The sequence below is a fragment of the Pteropus medius genome, unplaced genomic scaffold (assembly GCF_902729225.1).
Source record: "Pteropus medius unplaced genomic scaffold, Ma_sr-lr_union100, whole genome shotgun sequence".
Classification (NCBI taxonomy): Eukaryota; Metazoa; Chordata; class Mammalia; order Chiroptera; family Pteropodidae; genus Pteropus; species Pteropus medius.
The window spans coordinates 16,024,959-16,038,945 of NW_024349802.1; the positions used below are offsets into that span (position 1 = coordinate 16,024,959).

A 13,987-nucleotide genomic window follows, 5' to 3' on the forward strand; every position below is an offset into this window, starting at 1 on the left:
ATAATATATGCAGCTGGATTCCGCAGCCATTATTTAGACAAGGGTGACGTATCTGATTACTATTGTCCCCAACTCAAAAGCGTCAGTTCGAACTTTGAATACTCCAGCCCTGCCCAGGCCCTGAATTTTCTGAACTAAGATTTTAATTTTCTATAAAATAAATAATTCAGGGCAAGCTGGATTTCAATGCTGTACCTCCGGCTATTCAGTGTGACATGAGTTTCTCAGAAATACAAAGAGAAGAAATTGGCTTTGGCGCATGTAAGAGCAGCAGGGAACTTGCAGCTTATGCTGCTTCAGTACACCCCTAATACTGTCACCTATTTTCAAAATACAAGGGTATTCTTCCAGAGCCAGCTGGATCTCTGTGGTACCCAATCTTGTGCCGAGCTAGGTACACAAATACACACCTTACAAACACAGATGTGAAATGTTGATCTAGGGCAGAAGCCGGGCATGGGGATTCCTGCATTTTAGTCTAGCGGCTCCACACCCGAAAGTTTCAGGGAACAGAGCTGATGCTTGAAGAATGAGAGGGGAGACCGCCCATCCTGTACTTTTATCTGGGCACTATGGAGATGACCCCATTTTCCCAGCACCAGTTTGCCCTTTGCCCTGTTGACTGAGTGGAGATTTCATCGAGGGCCAGAGAGGGGACCAAGACAATGTGTCCGGTTACTCAGACGAGAGAAAGGCTGGAAATCGCTAAGCCTTCCTGGGCTGGTCAGGCTGACACACCCACCCTAGGCCCCCGGGTGCGACAGGGGGGGGCGTGCATACACTGCAATCAGATGGATTGGTGTCCCTCAGGGGGGGGGGGTCACTGTGCGCCCAGCAGAGGATGCCCTTTACCTCCTCCTAGTCCCCCCATCCCCGTGCAAAGTGAGCAAAAGAAAGTTGTGCCTGGGACATGGCGCCCCCGGCTGAGCGGGGAACAACGGCAAGCGGATAAGAGACCCAGGCCCCCCTACCTTGTCCTTGGGGCCGAGGTTCTGCAAAACCTCCTTGCCAGTGGCGCTCCGGATCTCTACCCCAGCGGGTGCAGGCGACACGGGCGCGGGCTCCCTGCTTTCCTCCCGGCCTTGGCCCCTGCGCGGGGAGTCCTCGAGCCCGGGTCGGCTCCCCGAGGCGCGGCCGCTGCCCTGGCTGCTCCGGGGAGTCTTTGCGCCCCGCTGCCCCACGCTCAGGGCATCGAAATCCAGCGTCTTGCTTTCGAAGGCTCCCTCCACGTTGCAGAACATGCCTCCGTACTTCTGCCGCGGGACCTGGTCTGTGGTGCCTGGCCTAGCCAGGTACACGGGCAGATCATCTTCGTGGGAGCTGTCCCAGCCTCTCCTGCCCGAGGCCATGGTTAGAGAGCGACAGAGGCCCGCGGGTTTTCTTTCCCTCAGGCAGAAAGGGCAGCCGCCGGCAGCGTGCGCCGAGCCACAGTGACTGGGGCGGGAGGAGGCGCCTGAGCCTTCGCGCCAGAGGCGGCAGTGCTGCTCCGGTTCCTGCCAGTCCCCAGCCAGCCAGCCAGCGCGGCGCAGGGGCCGGAGCAGGGCGCGCTCCACTCGCGGGACCACTCGCCTGGCCGCCCCTCCTCGTGCACCCTGACCCTAACGTGGCCTCACGGGCTTACACGCCCTTGTTGTCCATCAGAAGCAGAAATCTCAACTTGATGCGCGCGCGCACTCACGCACTTCGCCCAACAAGTCCCAGATTCACACTCAAGAACTTGCCTCACACATGCATGCAAACCCTGCTTTACCCACACCAACTCTCGAGTTTGGCTCACCAACTCGTCTTTCTGCCTGTCTTATGCATGTAAACCTAGTTGGCTCAGGGGTGTTAATTTCAAAGCCAAATCTGATTTATAGACACACACACACACACACACACACACACACACACATTCGGATTCATCAGATTTACAATCCTAGACTTTGCTTACCCATAATCCCAGGCTGGTTTTATCCTAATCTTAAAACTGTCTCACAATTGCTCCCAGTTCTAGAATCTGCCTCACAAACCTGCACCCTCAAATAAAGAACTCCTGAATTGGTTGAAGGAAAGAGAGACCCTCTTACTTCGATGACAATCACAAAAGCCTCTAATTGACTCACAGACAAAGCTACACTTACGCCATTCTTACCTCATATGTAGCACCCTAGATTTTGTTTACCCACCCATAATTTGCCTCACAGACAATGACATTACAGATCACAGATATGCATACATCTCTAGATTTTTCCCTGCAAAATACTCCTAATACCGTCTCAGACCACAAAACCCAGCCTAATACCTCATACGCTGACTCAAGCTCAGATTTACCTCAGTCAGAACCCTACACCTGGGCTCACACATAAGCTGGGATTTACCTAAAAATGCACAGCCAAAGACTTCGCCTTCTATGTTTAAAAAAAGAAAAAAGTATTTTATTTATGTATATGCAAGCTCTCACAACCTCATCCTCCCCGCTACGTCCACCCACATACACTCTAACCCAGACGTTGCTACATAAGCAGGGTCCACAAACTGCAGGGTTTGCATGGCATCTGCACACACGGCCTAATCCTGGAACCTGCAGCGCTCACGTTAAATTGGGCCCCCTTCCCTCGGAAATTCACTATTTATTTATTTATTTATTTATTTATTTATCCAACATGAATTGAGTGCCTTCTACTCTCTTCATGAGATACTAGGGCAATGGTGTTAAACAGGGCAGATGGGGGCTTGTCCTCACTGAGAGTATAGTTTACAGCCGCACACAAAAGTAGTCAGTCATTCGCCATTATGCTCAATGTACTAAACTTTATTTTTTGAACAGCCACATTATAAGCTCCACAAAGGCAGAGATCTGATCTGTTTAGTTTATCTTTGACTATCCTGAGCCTAGAATATCTACAGGCACATAATAGGCAGTCCATAAATCCTTTTTGAATAAATGGATAATGATGGTGACAATAACAACACCGGGGAACATTTATGGAGCTGTTGCTATGTGCCAATCACTACTGTAATTGTTTCACATATATTGACTCATTTAATGCTCATAAGCATATGGCAGTCTTCTTTGTGCACACAGACACAATCGTGGAAAGCATCTGCACTGAATTCAATGACCTGGAACTCTGAAGTCCAGTTTTGGAGGGTAAACTGGATATTGGAAAATGGGATCTTGCTGGCAGGTCTGTGACTGCCTTGAAGGTTTGGGAGATGGAAGTGAACCTGAACTTGGATCAAAGACAAGTGTGTTGACACAAGTTATACTTAATTCCAGTGAGGAGAAAGGCACTTGCTAAACTGCCTGTCACTATCCAAATTCTTCGTGATTTCTTAAACTGACTTCCTGTGAACAGCTGCTCCTTTTAGATAAATGCTGACTAGTGATGGACCCAGAATTTCATGTGAAAAATCAGTAATATAGGCCATTTCCCCCACTCTTGCTCATGTAGGTTATTTCTACCTTCTTTCCCATTGTTGTTAACCTCTTCTCCGCTCATTTATTTACAGGCTTTTACGGGGACACTTTCTATGTGTCCAACACTGTCCTAGCTTCCTTCCTTTGTGGATCACAATTCCAGTGGGGCAAAACAGACAGTAAATAAGAAAGATCAGGTCAGATAGTCACATGAGCTATGCAGAAAACAAGACAGCCAACATTTATGCTGGCTGGTCAGGAAAGACTTAAGTCTTCGACTTCTAACTCTCTATAAACACCACTGGCACCAGCACTGTCAGCAAGGACAATAAGAATATTAACTAACATTTATTAGGAATTTATTCTGTGCCAGGCTCAGTGCTGAGGACTTTTCATATAATCTCTTGATTAATCTTAATAACACTACAATTCAGGTACAATTATTACTATTATTATTTTACTAGCGAGGAAGCTGAGGCTTTGAGTAAATGCCCAAGTAAATGACAGACTCATAACTGAAAGTAAAATATATGTACAAAAGGTCTAAGCTTTCCTTGGAGAGAGGCACATTCTGAATGTAGATGCATGCGTGTATGTGCTCATGTGTGTGTGGGCGCATGGGCATAGAGCAGCCCCATTGTTTTAGCTACATTGCCTCACCACGATGTCTGTTGCAATGTATGCTCAATAATTACATTTGTTGATGAAACATATTCAAAGTCAACAGCTATGTATGCAGATATGCATTTAATTAAGAAAGCAAAGCGGCCTTTTAAAGAAGACCTAAATGGAAATAGCTGATCTGACTTCAGTTCTGCAACTATGTGGCCTTAGGCCAAATGTCTTACTTAACTTCTTGATGTCTGTCTGCTTCATATTTGCCTCATCCACCTAAAAAGATTATTAAGCATTTCATTCCTCGAGTAAGACGTTGATGTGCTAAGAATTTCATATGCATTGCCTTAATTTTCATATCAGTTCTATAAATTTGGTGTGATCGTCATTCTCATTTTACCAGTGGAAAAAACATGGCCTAGACAAGTTAAGCTCCTTGCCCAAAGTATCACAGCTAGCACTTCCAGCTGGAATTCAAACCCTCTACTAGCTAGTACCAGAGGCTGTGCTCTTAAAAACTATCCCACAATAGAGTTCTCTTGTAAGGATCCGAAGAGATAATACACAGGAAGACTAGAAGTAAGGCGTTAACAAATGAAATAATTCTAAGTGGCCCAGCTGTTCTTGGGCAAAGATTACCTTTAATCAAGACAGAAAGGACTATCCTATCAACGTCCTTCTAATAAAGTCATCAGCCTCATGAACACATGGCAATTCTGTCTTGTCTCTCCCCAGTAAGGCAGAGGATACATTACTTATGACAGTCACTAACGTAAGAGCAGCATTATGTTTATGGTCACCTTAAGTCAGACTTCCCAGGAAAGGGGCCATCCAAACAAATATGCGAACAGCAAGCTATTTCTATAACTAGAGCTTTCAACTTTTCACACACCAGATCAAATTTACATTTCCTGTAACTCTGCAGTAAATGATTTGCCACTTTGCATTGAGATGACTTGTGATGTGAGTCCAAAGCATATCCAATCATAACTTTAGGGAAATGTGTTCCAGAGGCTTCTTCTATTACCTGTAGATCAGCAGAAGGCAGAGACTGCTAGATAGTAAGCAGTGGCATGCACGAAGCAATCCTGATATGGCAGCCCAAAGAATATCTTTTACGTAAAATGACTTGCACTGCATTCTTATAAGGCAAAAATCTCCCCAACAGAAGATAAAATGTGAATAGTCACTAAGGCTGTGCCTCCAAGGAGAAAATAGAGGAGTTATGCAGTTTACCTTGACTCAACAGTGAATTTAAATATTTTTGATCAAAACGCACCTCTTTTTCTTCCTTGAATTGCAGAATTTGAACTTACTTTACCTCTTTCCTACCTTATGGGTACAGAGATTAGAAACCTCATTTTTACCCTACAGATGTCATCTATGGGGTAATCTTTGCAAAATAGTCAGCTCTCTGCCTAATAAAAAGTAAGTGGTCAATAAATATTAGTCTTCCATATTAGTCCTCAGAATATATTTAAATGTATCATAAATATCACACAGTTTGTAATAATGAGCTTGACCATGTCCTGTAACTTTAGTTTTGCAGGGTTTTACAGAGAAATTGACACTATAATAATTTTTAGTATATATGTTAAAAAATAACTGCTATTTTCCATATACCTTCACCGAACCCTAAGAATTTTCCTGACAGGCCACTACTGAATTTCAGCTCATAACTTGGTGACTAAAATGTTCATTGGAAACCTAAAAGAAGTTTGTTTTTCAAATATATGCACAATGCTAAAATCAAATTATGAAATATTTTTAATAATCCCAATTGTGTATGTAGAGATAAATCTCTGCTATTTTATCATATAGACATATAAGTAAAACTTGTAAGAATATATATAAAAATATTAATAGGAAATGAGTTATAAGATTTTGAGTAACTTTTAGTTTCTTCTTTCATGTATTTTTATATTTTCCAAAATTTTTATAATTCCTGTGACTTACTTTTATAATCATAAAAAATGTCACTTTTAAATGTGTGTCCAGGATGTTATTTTAGGTAAAAATACATTTATTGAGCATGTCGAAAATTGCTGATGGAGAATTACTAAACCAAGCTGTTAGCTCCTGTCTCTATTATGAAGATCTATTATCTAAAATGAAAAATAAAAATAAAAGGAAGTCAAACCCCTCATCAGAGTCAAGTTGTCACCTCATGCAAAGCACCTCAGCAGTTAGCTGAGTGAGAAAATGGTCACTATGATGAAGGCATGAAATGAGGGCTTATAAATGTCCTCCAGGCAAATCTTTTCCACCAAAGGATTAGTTAATAAGATATGACATAATCACCTTCCTTGTAGGGAGTTGGGGTTTTCTTCTCAGTTTCATATACTGGGTGTCTCTGTTTGATATTATTCTCAAATGTTCGGAAGCCAATGTCAATCAAAGAATTTTCTTTTGCCTTAAGTGGGAAGGAGACAAATGTTAAATGCTGACCAATATGATAAAATAGATATTCGCTTCAAATGCTCTAATGCTCTAGTTTCCTTGCTGCAGGTTCACAGGTGCAATTTAATCTCCTAAATGAAAATCTCTAAGTAAGGACCAATCAATCGAGTTATAGGATTAACAGAAACAACAATAAAAAGCAAATAACAACAAAAAAAACCCATAACCTGCCCAATCCCTTACCAGCTGCAATGGTTCACAACATGTTTCCAAGGTTTTAAAAAATGTACTTGTTATTGTCCCAGTTACTTTTCCTGTTTTTTTTGTCCCTTTAAAAAAAAAAAAAAAAAACCCTCATTGGTTTTACATTATTGTTATAACACTCACACTTTAGTTATTTAAAATATAAACAATTCTCTTGCTTTTTGCCATCCAAAAAGAAAAATAACAGTAATTAATCCCTATTTTTTTCTCCCTCCCTTCCTTCCTTGCTTTTCAATAAAAATGTCAAAACTATAGAAAAGTAGAGGGTCATTTAACAAACTCCCGCGTACTCACACTCTAAAATTTATAAATGTTAACTTTTTTATCATACTTTATATCATACATTTTTAAGCAATAAAGCCCACTATAGTTCGAGTGCCGTTACCTATTCTGCTCTCTTTTGCTCCCTCTGAAAAAGAACCACTAACCTCTATTAATGTTTCTTTCTCCTAGGGACCACTATCTGTTGGAATCTGATTCTTTAATTGGGATTTTTAAACTCTTTTTCCCCTTACCAAATAAATTACTGTCCTAGTTTAATTATTTGCTTCTAAGAATAACCATGATATGTTTGATATAGGGATGCCCCTCACTCCTGGAAAGCTAAGGCTTGCAGTAATAACATTAAGGTTTCTCCCACTAAAATAAAGGTGATCATAACTCTTATATCAGGGCAGAAAATGCTCCACTCAAACTCTCAGAGAAAGTGTGTGTCTTCAGAGCTCTAGGTTCCTGAATCAGCTGATACAAACTCTGTTAGAAACAAGCTCGAAATCTAACCATTTTGTTGTTATTGGGAATATTTTTGTTGTTATTATAGCTTAAGTGGCTCAAGAAACCTAGACGTCAAACTTACATTTAACATTTAAAAAGATAACTTTGGTTTTGGTATTCCCTTGAGCATAAGCCATGTAATGCTCAAAGAAAGGTAATCAAATAAAGTGACAATCTGAGAAGAGAAGCCCCTTTCATTCCAGACAGAAATTTGCTGGCTCCACAAGACTAGGACATATCCTGGCTCCAACACGAACAGCTAACAGGAAAGAGTATGAATGACAGATACTAAGAGATATGGAAGGGAAAAAAAGAAAAAATAATGAATAATTTTTTCATTGAGAACTTGTAGTGATGTATAGATTCAGAACACATAAGGGCATTGGGAATGACTTCTTATCCCAGTATTTTTGTCTGATTTCATTTTTCTGTTAATAAATAACTTGTTGTTTAGGCAGCTGCCTCGCTTGCCTTTTTCCTCCAGATCTTTCATAATTAAGACAAATGGATAGGAAATGGGATTTGTTCAATGTTTCAAGCTTTTATAGTGATTTATATTGGAAACATGGAGGAAAAAAATATGTATGTAGACAATTAGTTTAATCATATAGCCCCAATTTCCACTTGTTATTAAGATATATCAGGGTGTTTATGTGGAGTACGATATATTTGGGAAAGTCATGGATTTGGAGAGAGACAATCTGGACTACAACTGTGGGTGCACCACTGGCTGAGTGAATTCAAGGGAACTGCATAAACTCCCTTTCTGCTCCCTCATCAACAAAATGGGAATAGAAAGTTGTGTTGTTGGGAAAGAAAAGTAGGATGCTGCATACTGTCATAATTTTTCTCCACAAATGTTATTTTCTTCAGAGGCTCACTGCAATTTCTGTGACCCAAAAGGTAAACAACAAACATATGCTGAATTAACGCTATCTGGAATTTTTGTTTCTAGAACTGTATGTAGTATGTAGCTAATGATTACTAGTCAGCCTTAGGCATGACCAAAGTGAAAATCTATTCTGGAAAACCAAGGCAGATTAACTTCTATTCCGATCCTAAAACATTTGTTTCCTAAAGGTATCCTAGACCAAAAGTATAGTCAGATGTATATGTGAAACTTATTATATAAAAGTTCACTAAAAATAACAAGATATAGGTAAATGTTTTTAATGATTAATATTTTAAAGTAGAGCTCATATTAAAATTTACTCAGTTTTGACTATATAATATCTAACAACTTTTAATAATTCTTAACATTGGCTGGCCAGTAGGAATTATAACATTTAAAGTATAATGTTAACTTGCTAAAATGTTTATTTCTTAACAAAAAATAATCCATGTGACTATATGTTCAAATAACATACTATAAAATCATTAGTTGTAGCAGAAAGGATTTTTTGGCTATAAAATTTATATCTGCAAAAATATATATATTGTACTCTTTTGCTGTAAGATTGACTCATCAGTTCTAGGAATAACTAAAGTATATCAAGATGGACTAATCTAAAATTCTCAAAACCTTACATTTATCAAATACTTAAGTTAAGAGTGTTATCAAAAGAAAATCTGAAGTTAAATACTATGCAAAAATTATAGTAATTATCTGGTGAAATATTTTACTTTTAATATAATAATTTATTTTTATAGCTTAATTTTAACTAAAAATTAATTATCAAACTAAAAATCTGAGCGACTTAAGACTTGGATGGGATTTACAACACATCTATAACGTTGTGTTAAGTCTGATGGATGAGACCTTGAGAATTACCCTTATAACATAACAAGGATGTAATATTGTTAGCTGGATTATTTATTGTTATGAATATAATTTTTGACATTGGCTGGCAAGCCATAACTTATTTAAAAATTCAATAATCACTAATTAAAATATAATCTTAAATCATACAATGAGGATTAATTTCACTATTTAGATTATTACCAGTGCTTTTTATACTGGATACTGAGAAATCTTTAATTCGTTCAGGATAAGACATAAATAAAACCTTCCCATAGGAAAGGCTGATCTTATTTTATTAGAAATATAACTATTTCTATAAATCTTTAAGTATTCTTCCCAAAATTCTGTATACCTGACATGGAAATCAAATTTGCTTATTTTTCTTTCTTTTTTTTTTTGTTACTTTGAAGACATCGAGCAATGTTTAAGAAACCACTTTGAAATTTGTTCTTGTTAAAAAAAAAAAACTGAATTTTTGAATTAGCCTTATTCATCCTTTTTCTTTTTGTATCCAAAGACCAGTTCTGTTTATTATCCTAAAATAAATCAAATGCAGGAGAGACAATATGTGAGCCAAGTACATTCTCGCTGAGCTAAGGGAAGAGAACTCTGGAATAACATAATAAACAGTCTGTTTAATCAATTCAATTAATTACATATTTATGAGTACTTATTTTGTGCCAGGGAACATTCGAGGTGTTGTAGGAGTTCATAATACAGGAGGTAAGACAAAATTCAAATGCAATGCACCTCAGACTATAATAAGTATTACAAAGGACAAGAGAAATACAGATTAGTAAAGGACTTCTGAAAAGCAAACCACAAGTCTTAAGGGGGAAGCTGAGTCAAGTCATTCTCAGCAGAGTGAGAAACAGTAGAGAACAGTGAACAATCCTGCTTGGCTGGAGAGCATGCTGTTTGTAGGGCAATAATTGATAAGGTCAGGAAGGCTGGACAGGGCTTGAAAATGGAGGATCCTGAGCGAGAGAGAGGGGAAAAACTTTTTGATTAGGAAAATAAGTATATCCTGGGTCATACCTGCTTTGCAATACTAACCTTATCTATAGTCATAAGTGCTTGGGTTTGATTTCAGATGTAAAAATCACTTCTGCATCTGCCCTCAGCTCAAATTTCTCCTGAATTGATATTGCTATCGAAATCACTTTCAGGACCTCCATTCTATTCCTGAAGACTTCAGTGCTTTCATAGACATCAATTCTCCTGATGCTATCACCTTTAGCTATCAGGATATAGATTTCTCATCCCTTGCTAAGTGAGTTTGCTAAATCTCAATGTGTAGTGCAAGAAGTGTTTGGTGAAAGATTTAGAACTGGAAGGCAAATTTTCACAATGGGAAGTTTCTGAGTCTGCATTATGTTTAGGATGAGAGTTGATCACTTTTTTTTTTTTTAATGCCTACAGCACTTGGTATTCCTAGGTAGTCTCCCATCCAAGTACTAACCAGGCCCAACCCTGCTTAGCTTCCAAGATCAAACCAGATCGGGCATGTTCAGGGTGGCATGGCTGTAGACAAGAGAGTTGATCACTTTTTGTCCAGGGTTGCAGGTGGAGAACAATGGTTGGAAAACCTGTCATTTGACAGTAAAGCTTTCAGAAAGCTCAGAGCTGTGACTGATAAGATGAACAGATTTCTTTCTTACTGTGGGTTGGGCTAGGATGTGAAATACAAGATTAAATAATACAGGAACCTGAAGAGAAGGTTTAATTCTCTATGAGAGTATATTAGTTTGCCATTGATATATAACAAATTATCACAAATTTCGCAGCTTAAAACAACACATATATTATCTCACAGTTTCCATAGGTCAGGAATTTGAGTACAGGTTAGCTAGGTCCTCTGTTCAGGTCTCACTAAGCTGATCTTACGGTGTCAAATCAGGCTGAAATCTCACTTCAGTCTTGGGGTCCTCTTCCAAGCTCATTGGTTGGCGGCAGAATTCAGTTCTTTGCAGTGGCCAAACTTTGAGACATTTTCTTGTTGATTGTCAGCCAGGGACCACTCCCAGCTCCTAAAGGTCACCTTCATGTCCTTGCCATGTGACACCCTTCATAGACAGTTCATAACATGTCTATTGGCTACTTCAAGCTCAGAGTAAGATACTCTGTTGCTTTAGTCTTTGACTTCAAGTCTCACCTGATTCGGTAAGGCCCGCCATGATACGCTCCCTAATTTAAAATCAATTAAGAGCCTAAATTACATCTGCAAAATCCTTTCACTTCAGCACCTAGGTTAATATTTGCTTAAAAAGTAGGAGAAAGGATATATAACCAGGGTAGTAGGACTATTGGGGGCTATCATAGAATTCTGCTTGTCATAAGAGACATATACCAGGATCTTTAATAGGTGAGGATTCCATATTGATGCTCTTATTCCATTGGGAAAGTTGTTGAAAAGTAGGCCAGTCTGGCCATTTCTTATCTGTCTAAACAACTTCTTCCACTGCTTAGCACTTAGTTCTTGAGGATTTACCAAGTATCAATATATCTATATTTATAGTATTTGAATAAGGTGATACAGATTTGATCATGATTAAAAATCATATTTTAATAGGAGATTTTTACTATATAATATTGAGAGTATCAATATGAATGCACAAAACAATGAGACAGGGCCTGGTAATCTGCAATAAAATATATATTGAGTTACTAAAATGTTTTGTCTTCTGTTGAGTGGAATTCTTTTGAAAGTCTTAGTGGAATAGTGAAAAGAGCATTAGGGCATCAGGATTCTGGTTTAGGCAGCACCAGATACTAGCAGAGGCCTTTCAGACAGGCCACTGTAGGTCTCTGAATCTTAACAATTTGCACAATGGGACAATAAACCAAACAGACAGATAATCTATTTTGCAAAGTTGCTCTAAGGATTTAGTAAGATGGCTGTAAGGATCAAATAATAATAGTTGCAACAAATGAATATAATATGAAAAATTATATAAAATTTAGGGATAAGTTCTTAGGCAAAACCTTGATGCCTTATTAGTTAGACAAAACATGCCCCCCACCCAATATTTAAGCCAGAGAAGCCCAGTGTTGTGGACCAGAACAGTGGCAGACTCTTGCTTCACATGGTTACAATAAGATGATTCTCCCAGCTATGCAGCCTTCATCGACTGCTCCTACTACAGCCTCGGCAGCCCATTCAATTCTAGGTGGCCTCAAAAGTTTTCATGTCAAGGCTCAGAAGTAGTCTAAAGTTGGCAACTTGAGAACGTAATTTATGCACACATGGCCAAGTCTCCCAACTCCTCTGCAGGAGATTCATTTACAGGGCACTTTACGCTGAGTTGAAATAAAAGTTTCTTCTTCTTATATAATTTTTAAAGGAGATGATGAAAGTACATAGAAGAACATTCAGGAGTTAAACCTTTTATACATGTTGTGAACGTTAAAGAAATTTCTGTAATTACTAGAGCAGACTTAGTGGCATCTCAATGATCAGCAAATTACAGCCTATGGGCCAAATCTAGTCAAATATCTTTTTTCCTGTGACATACCAGCTGGATTTTTTAAAAATATTTTTAAATAATTGAAAAAAAATCAGAAAATATTTTATGACATGTGAAAATTTTATGACTCAATTTTCAATGTCCATAAATAAAGTTTTATTGGAAGAGAGTCATATTCATTTGTTTACAATTTTCAATGTCCATAAATAAAGTTTTATTGGAAGAGAGTCATATTCATTTGTTTACATATTGCCCATGCTGCTCTCGCATGCCAAAAGCAGAGTTGAATAATTGCAACAGGGACTTTGTAGTCCACAAACCTGAAAATATTTGCTGTCTGGCCCTTTACAGCAAAAGTTCACCAACCCTTGATTCATAGCAAGTTCAGGTTGGTGTGTGTGAAGAATGATAGGTTCTTGTCACTTTGGGAAATGTTAATAAAGTACAATATTTTTAGAGGGCAGTTTGACAATAGACACTTAAAAATCTGCATAAGATGCATCTGCCAGGTATTTCTACTGCAAGTGGAAATACCCAGGGCACATTCTCGGAAGCAATGCTCTCTGGTGTCTCTGAGACCATCTCTATTGAAACTGCTGTGTTGCCTACACTTCCTAACTTGTAGAGGATTCCCAGCTCTCTCTTCCCTGTCTACAGGGTGTAGGTGAAAGAGTCTCTGTAGGAACTGTTCTTTCAGCACCACATCCCACAGGTGTTCTCAAATGCAGGTCACACACCTGAATGCAGACTGTAACTGATGAATCCTTCAAAGAGCAAATCCTTTCACCTCCCAGGATTCTCTGTTTTAAATGGCAATAGTCTCATATGGATAGCAACTCACATGACTCCGTTTTTTTCCTAACACTAGAATACTTGGACTTTTTCTAATTTTTTTTTTCTTTGAAGAGTGTGTTTTGACTCTCTTTGGGGAAGCAAATACTTATAGTTTTACAGTCAAAAGAAAGATTGTGCACCTAGTCTTTATGGTCTAGCATCCTATTTTGGCCTTACTGTGTTTTAAGTCAAAACGCTCTCCTTCAAATTTTAACATTATTTTCAAAGAGTTGAAATTTTGTGCCATGTGTTAAGAAAGACCAGAAATCTGGACTGGGGTTAGCAATTTAATAAATCCAGCTTCCTCCTATTCCTGTTTCTAAATATGAAGCAAATTGGTGTTTTAGCTAATGTTTCTATGTCTGTTAAAGGCAGAATCTGAGAATGACCCAGGAAATTTTAATCATTAAAAAGAGAGAGAGAGAGAGAGAGTCATTAAGTAAACCAGTTCTACATATTCCTGCCATTTTGTACGAAATAGCTTTTGGT

General features: G+C 38.7%; 1 protein-coding gene and 1 pseudogene across 1 annotated transcript in view; both read right to left on the minus strand.

The window, feature by feature from the left end:
* Positions 1-1,514, minus strand: part of DPYSL3 (dihydropyrimidinase like 3) — a 99,039-nt gene extending 97,525 nt beyond the window's left edge. Inside the window, exon 1 of the mRNA XM_039836467.1 lies at positions 972-1,514. Within this exon, the coding sequence (XP_039692401.1) occupies positions 972-1,349 (378 nt within the window). The 5' untranslated portion in view covers positions 1,350-1,514. The remainder of the gene's footprint in view (positions 1-971) is intronic.
* A 9,096-nt stretch (positions 1,515-10,610) lies between these two features.
* On the minus strand, positions 10,611-10,729 carry LOC120581691 (uncharacterized; annotated as a pseudogene).
* Positions 10,730-13,987: the final 3,258 nt, after the last annotated feature.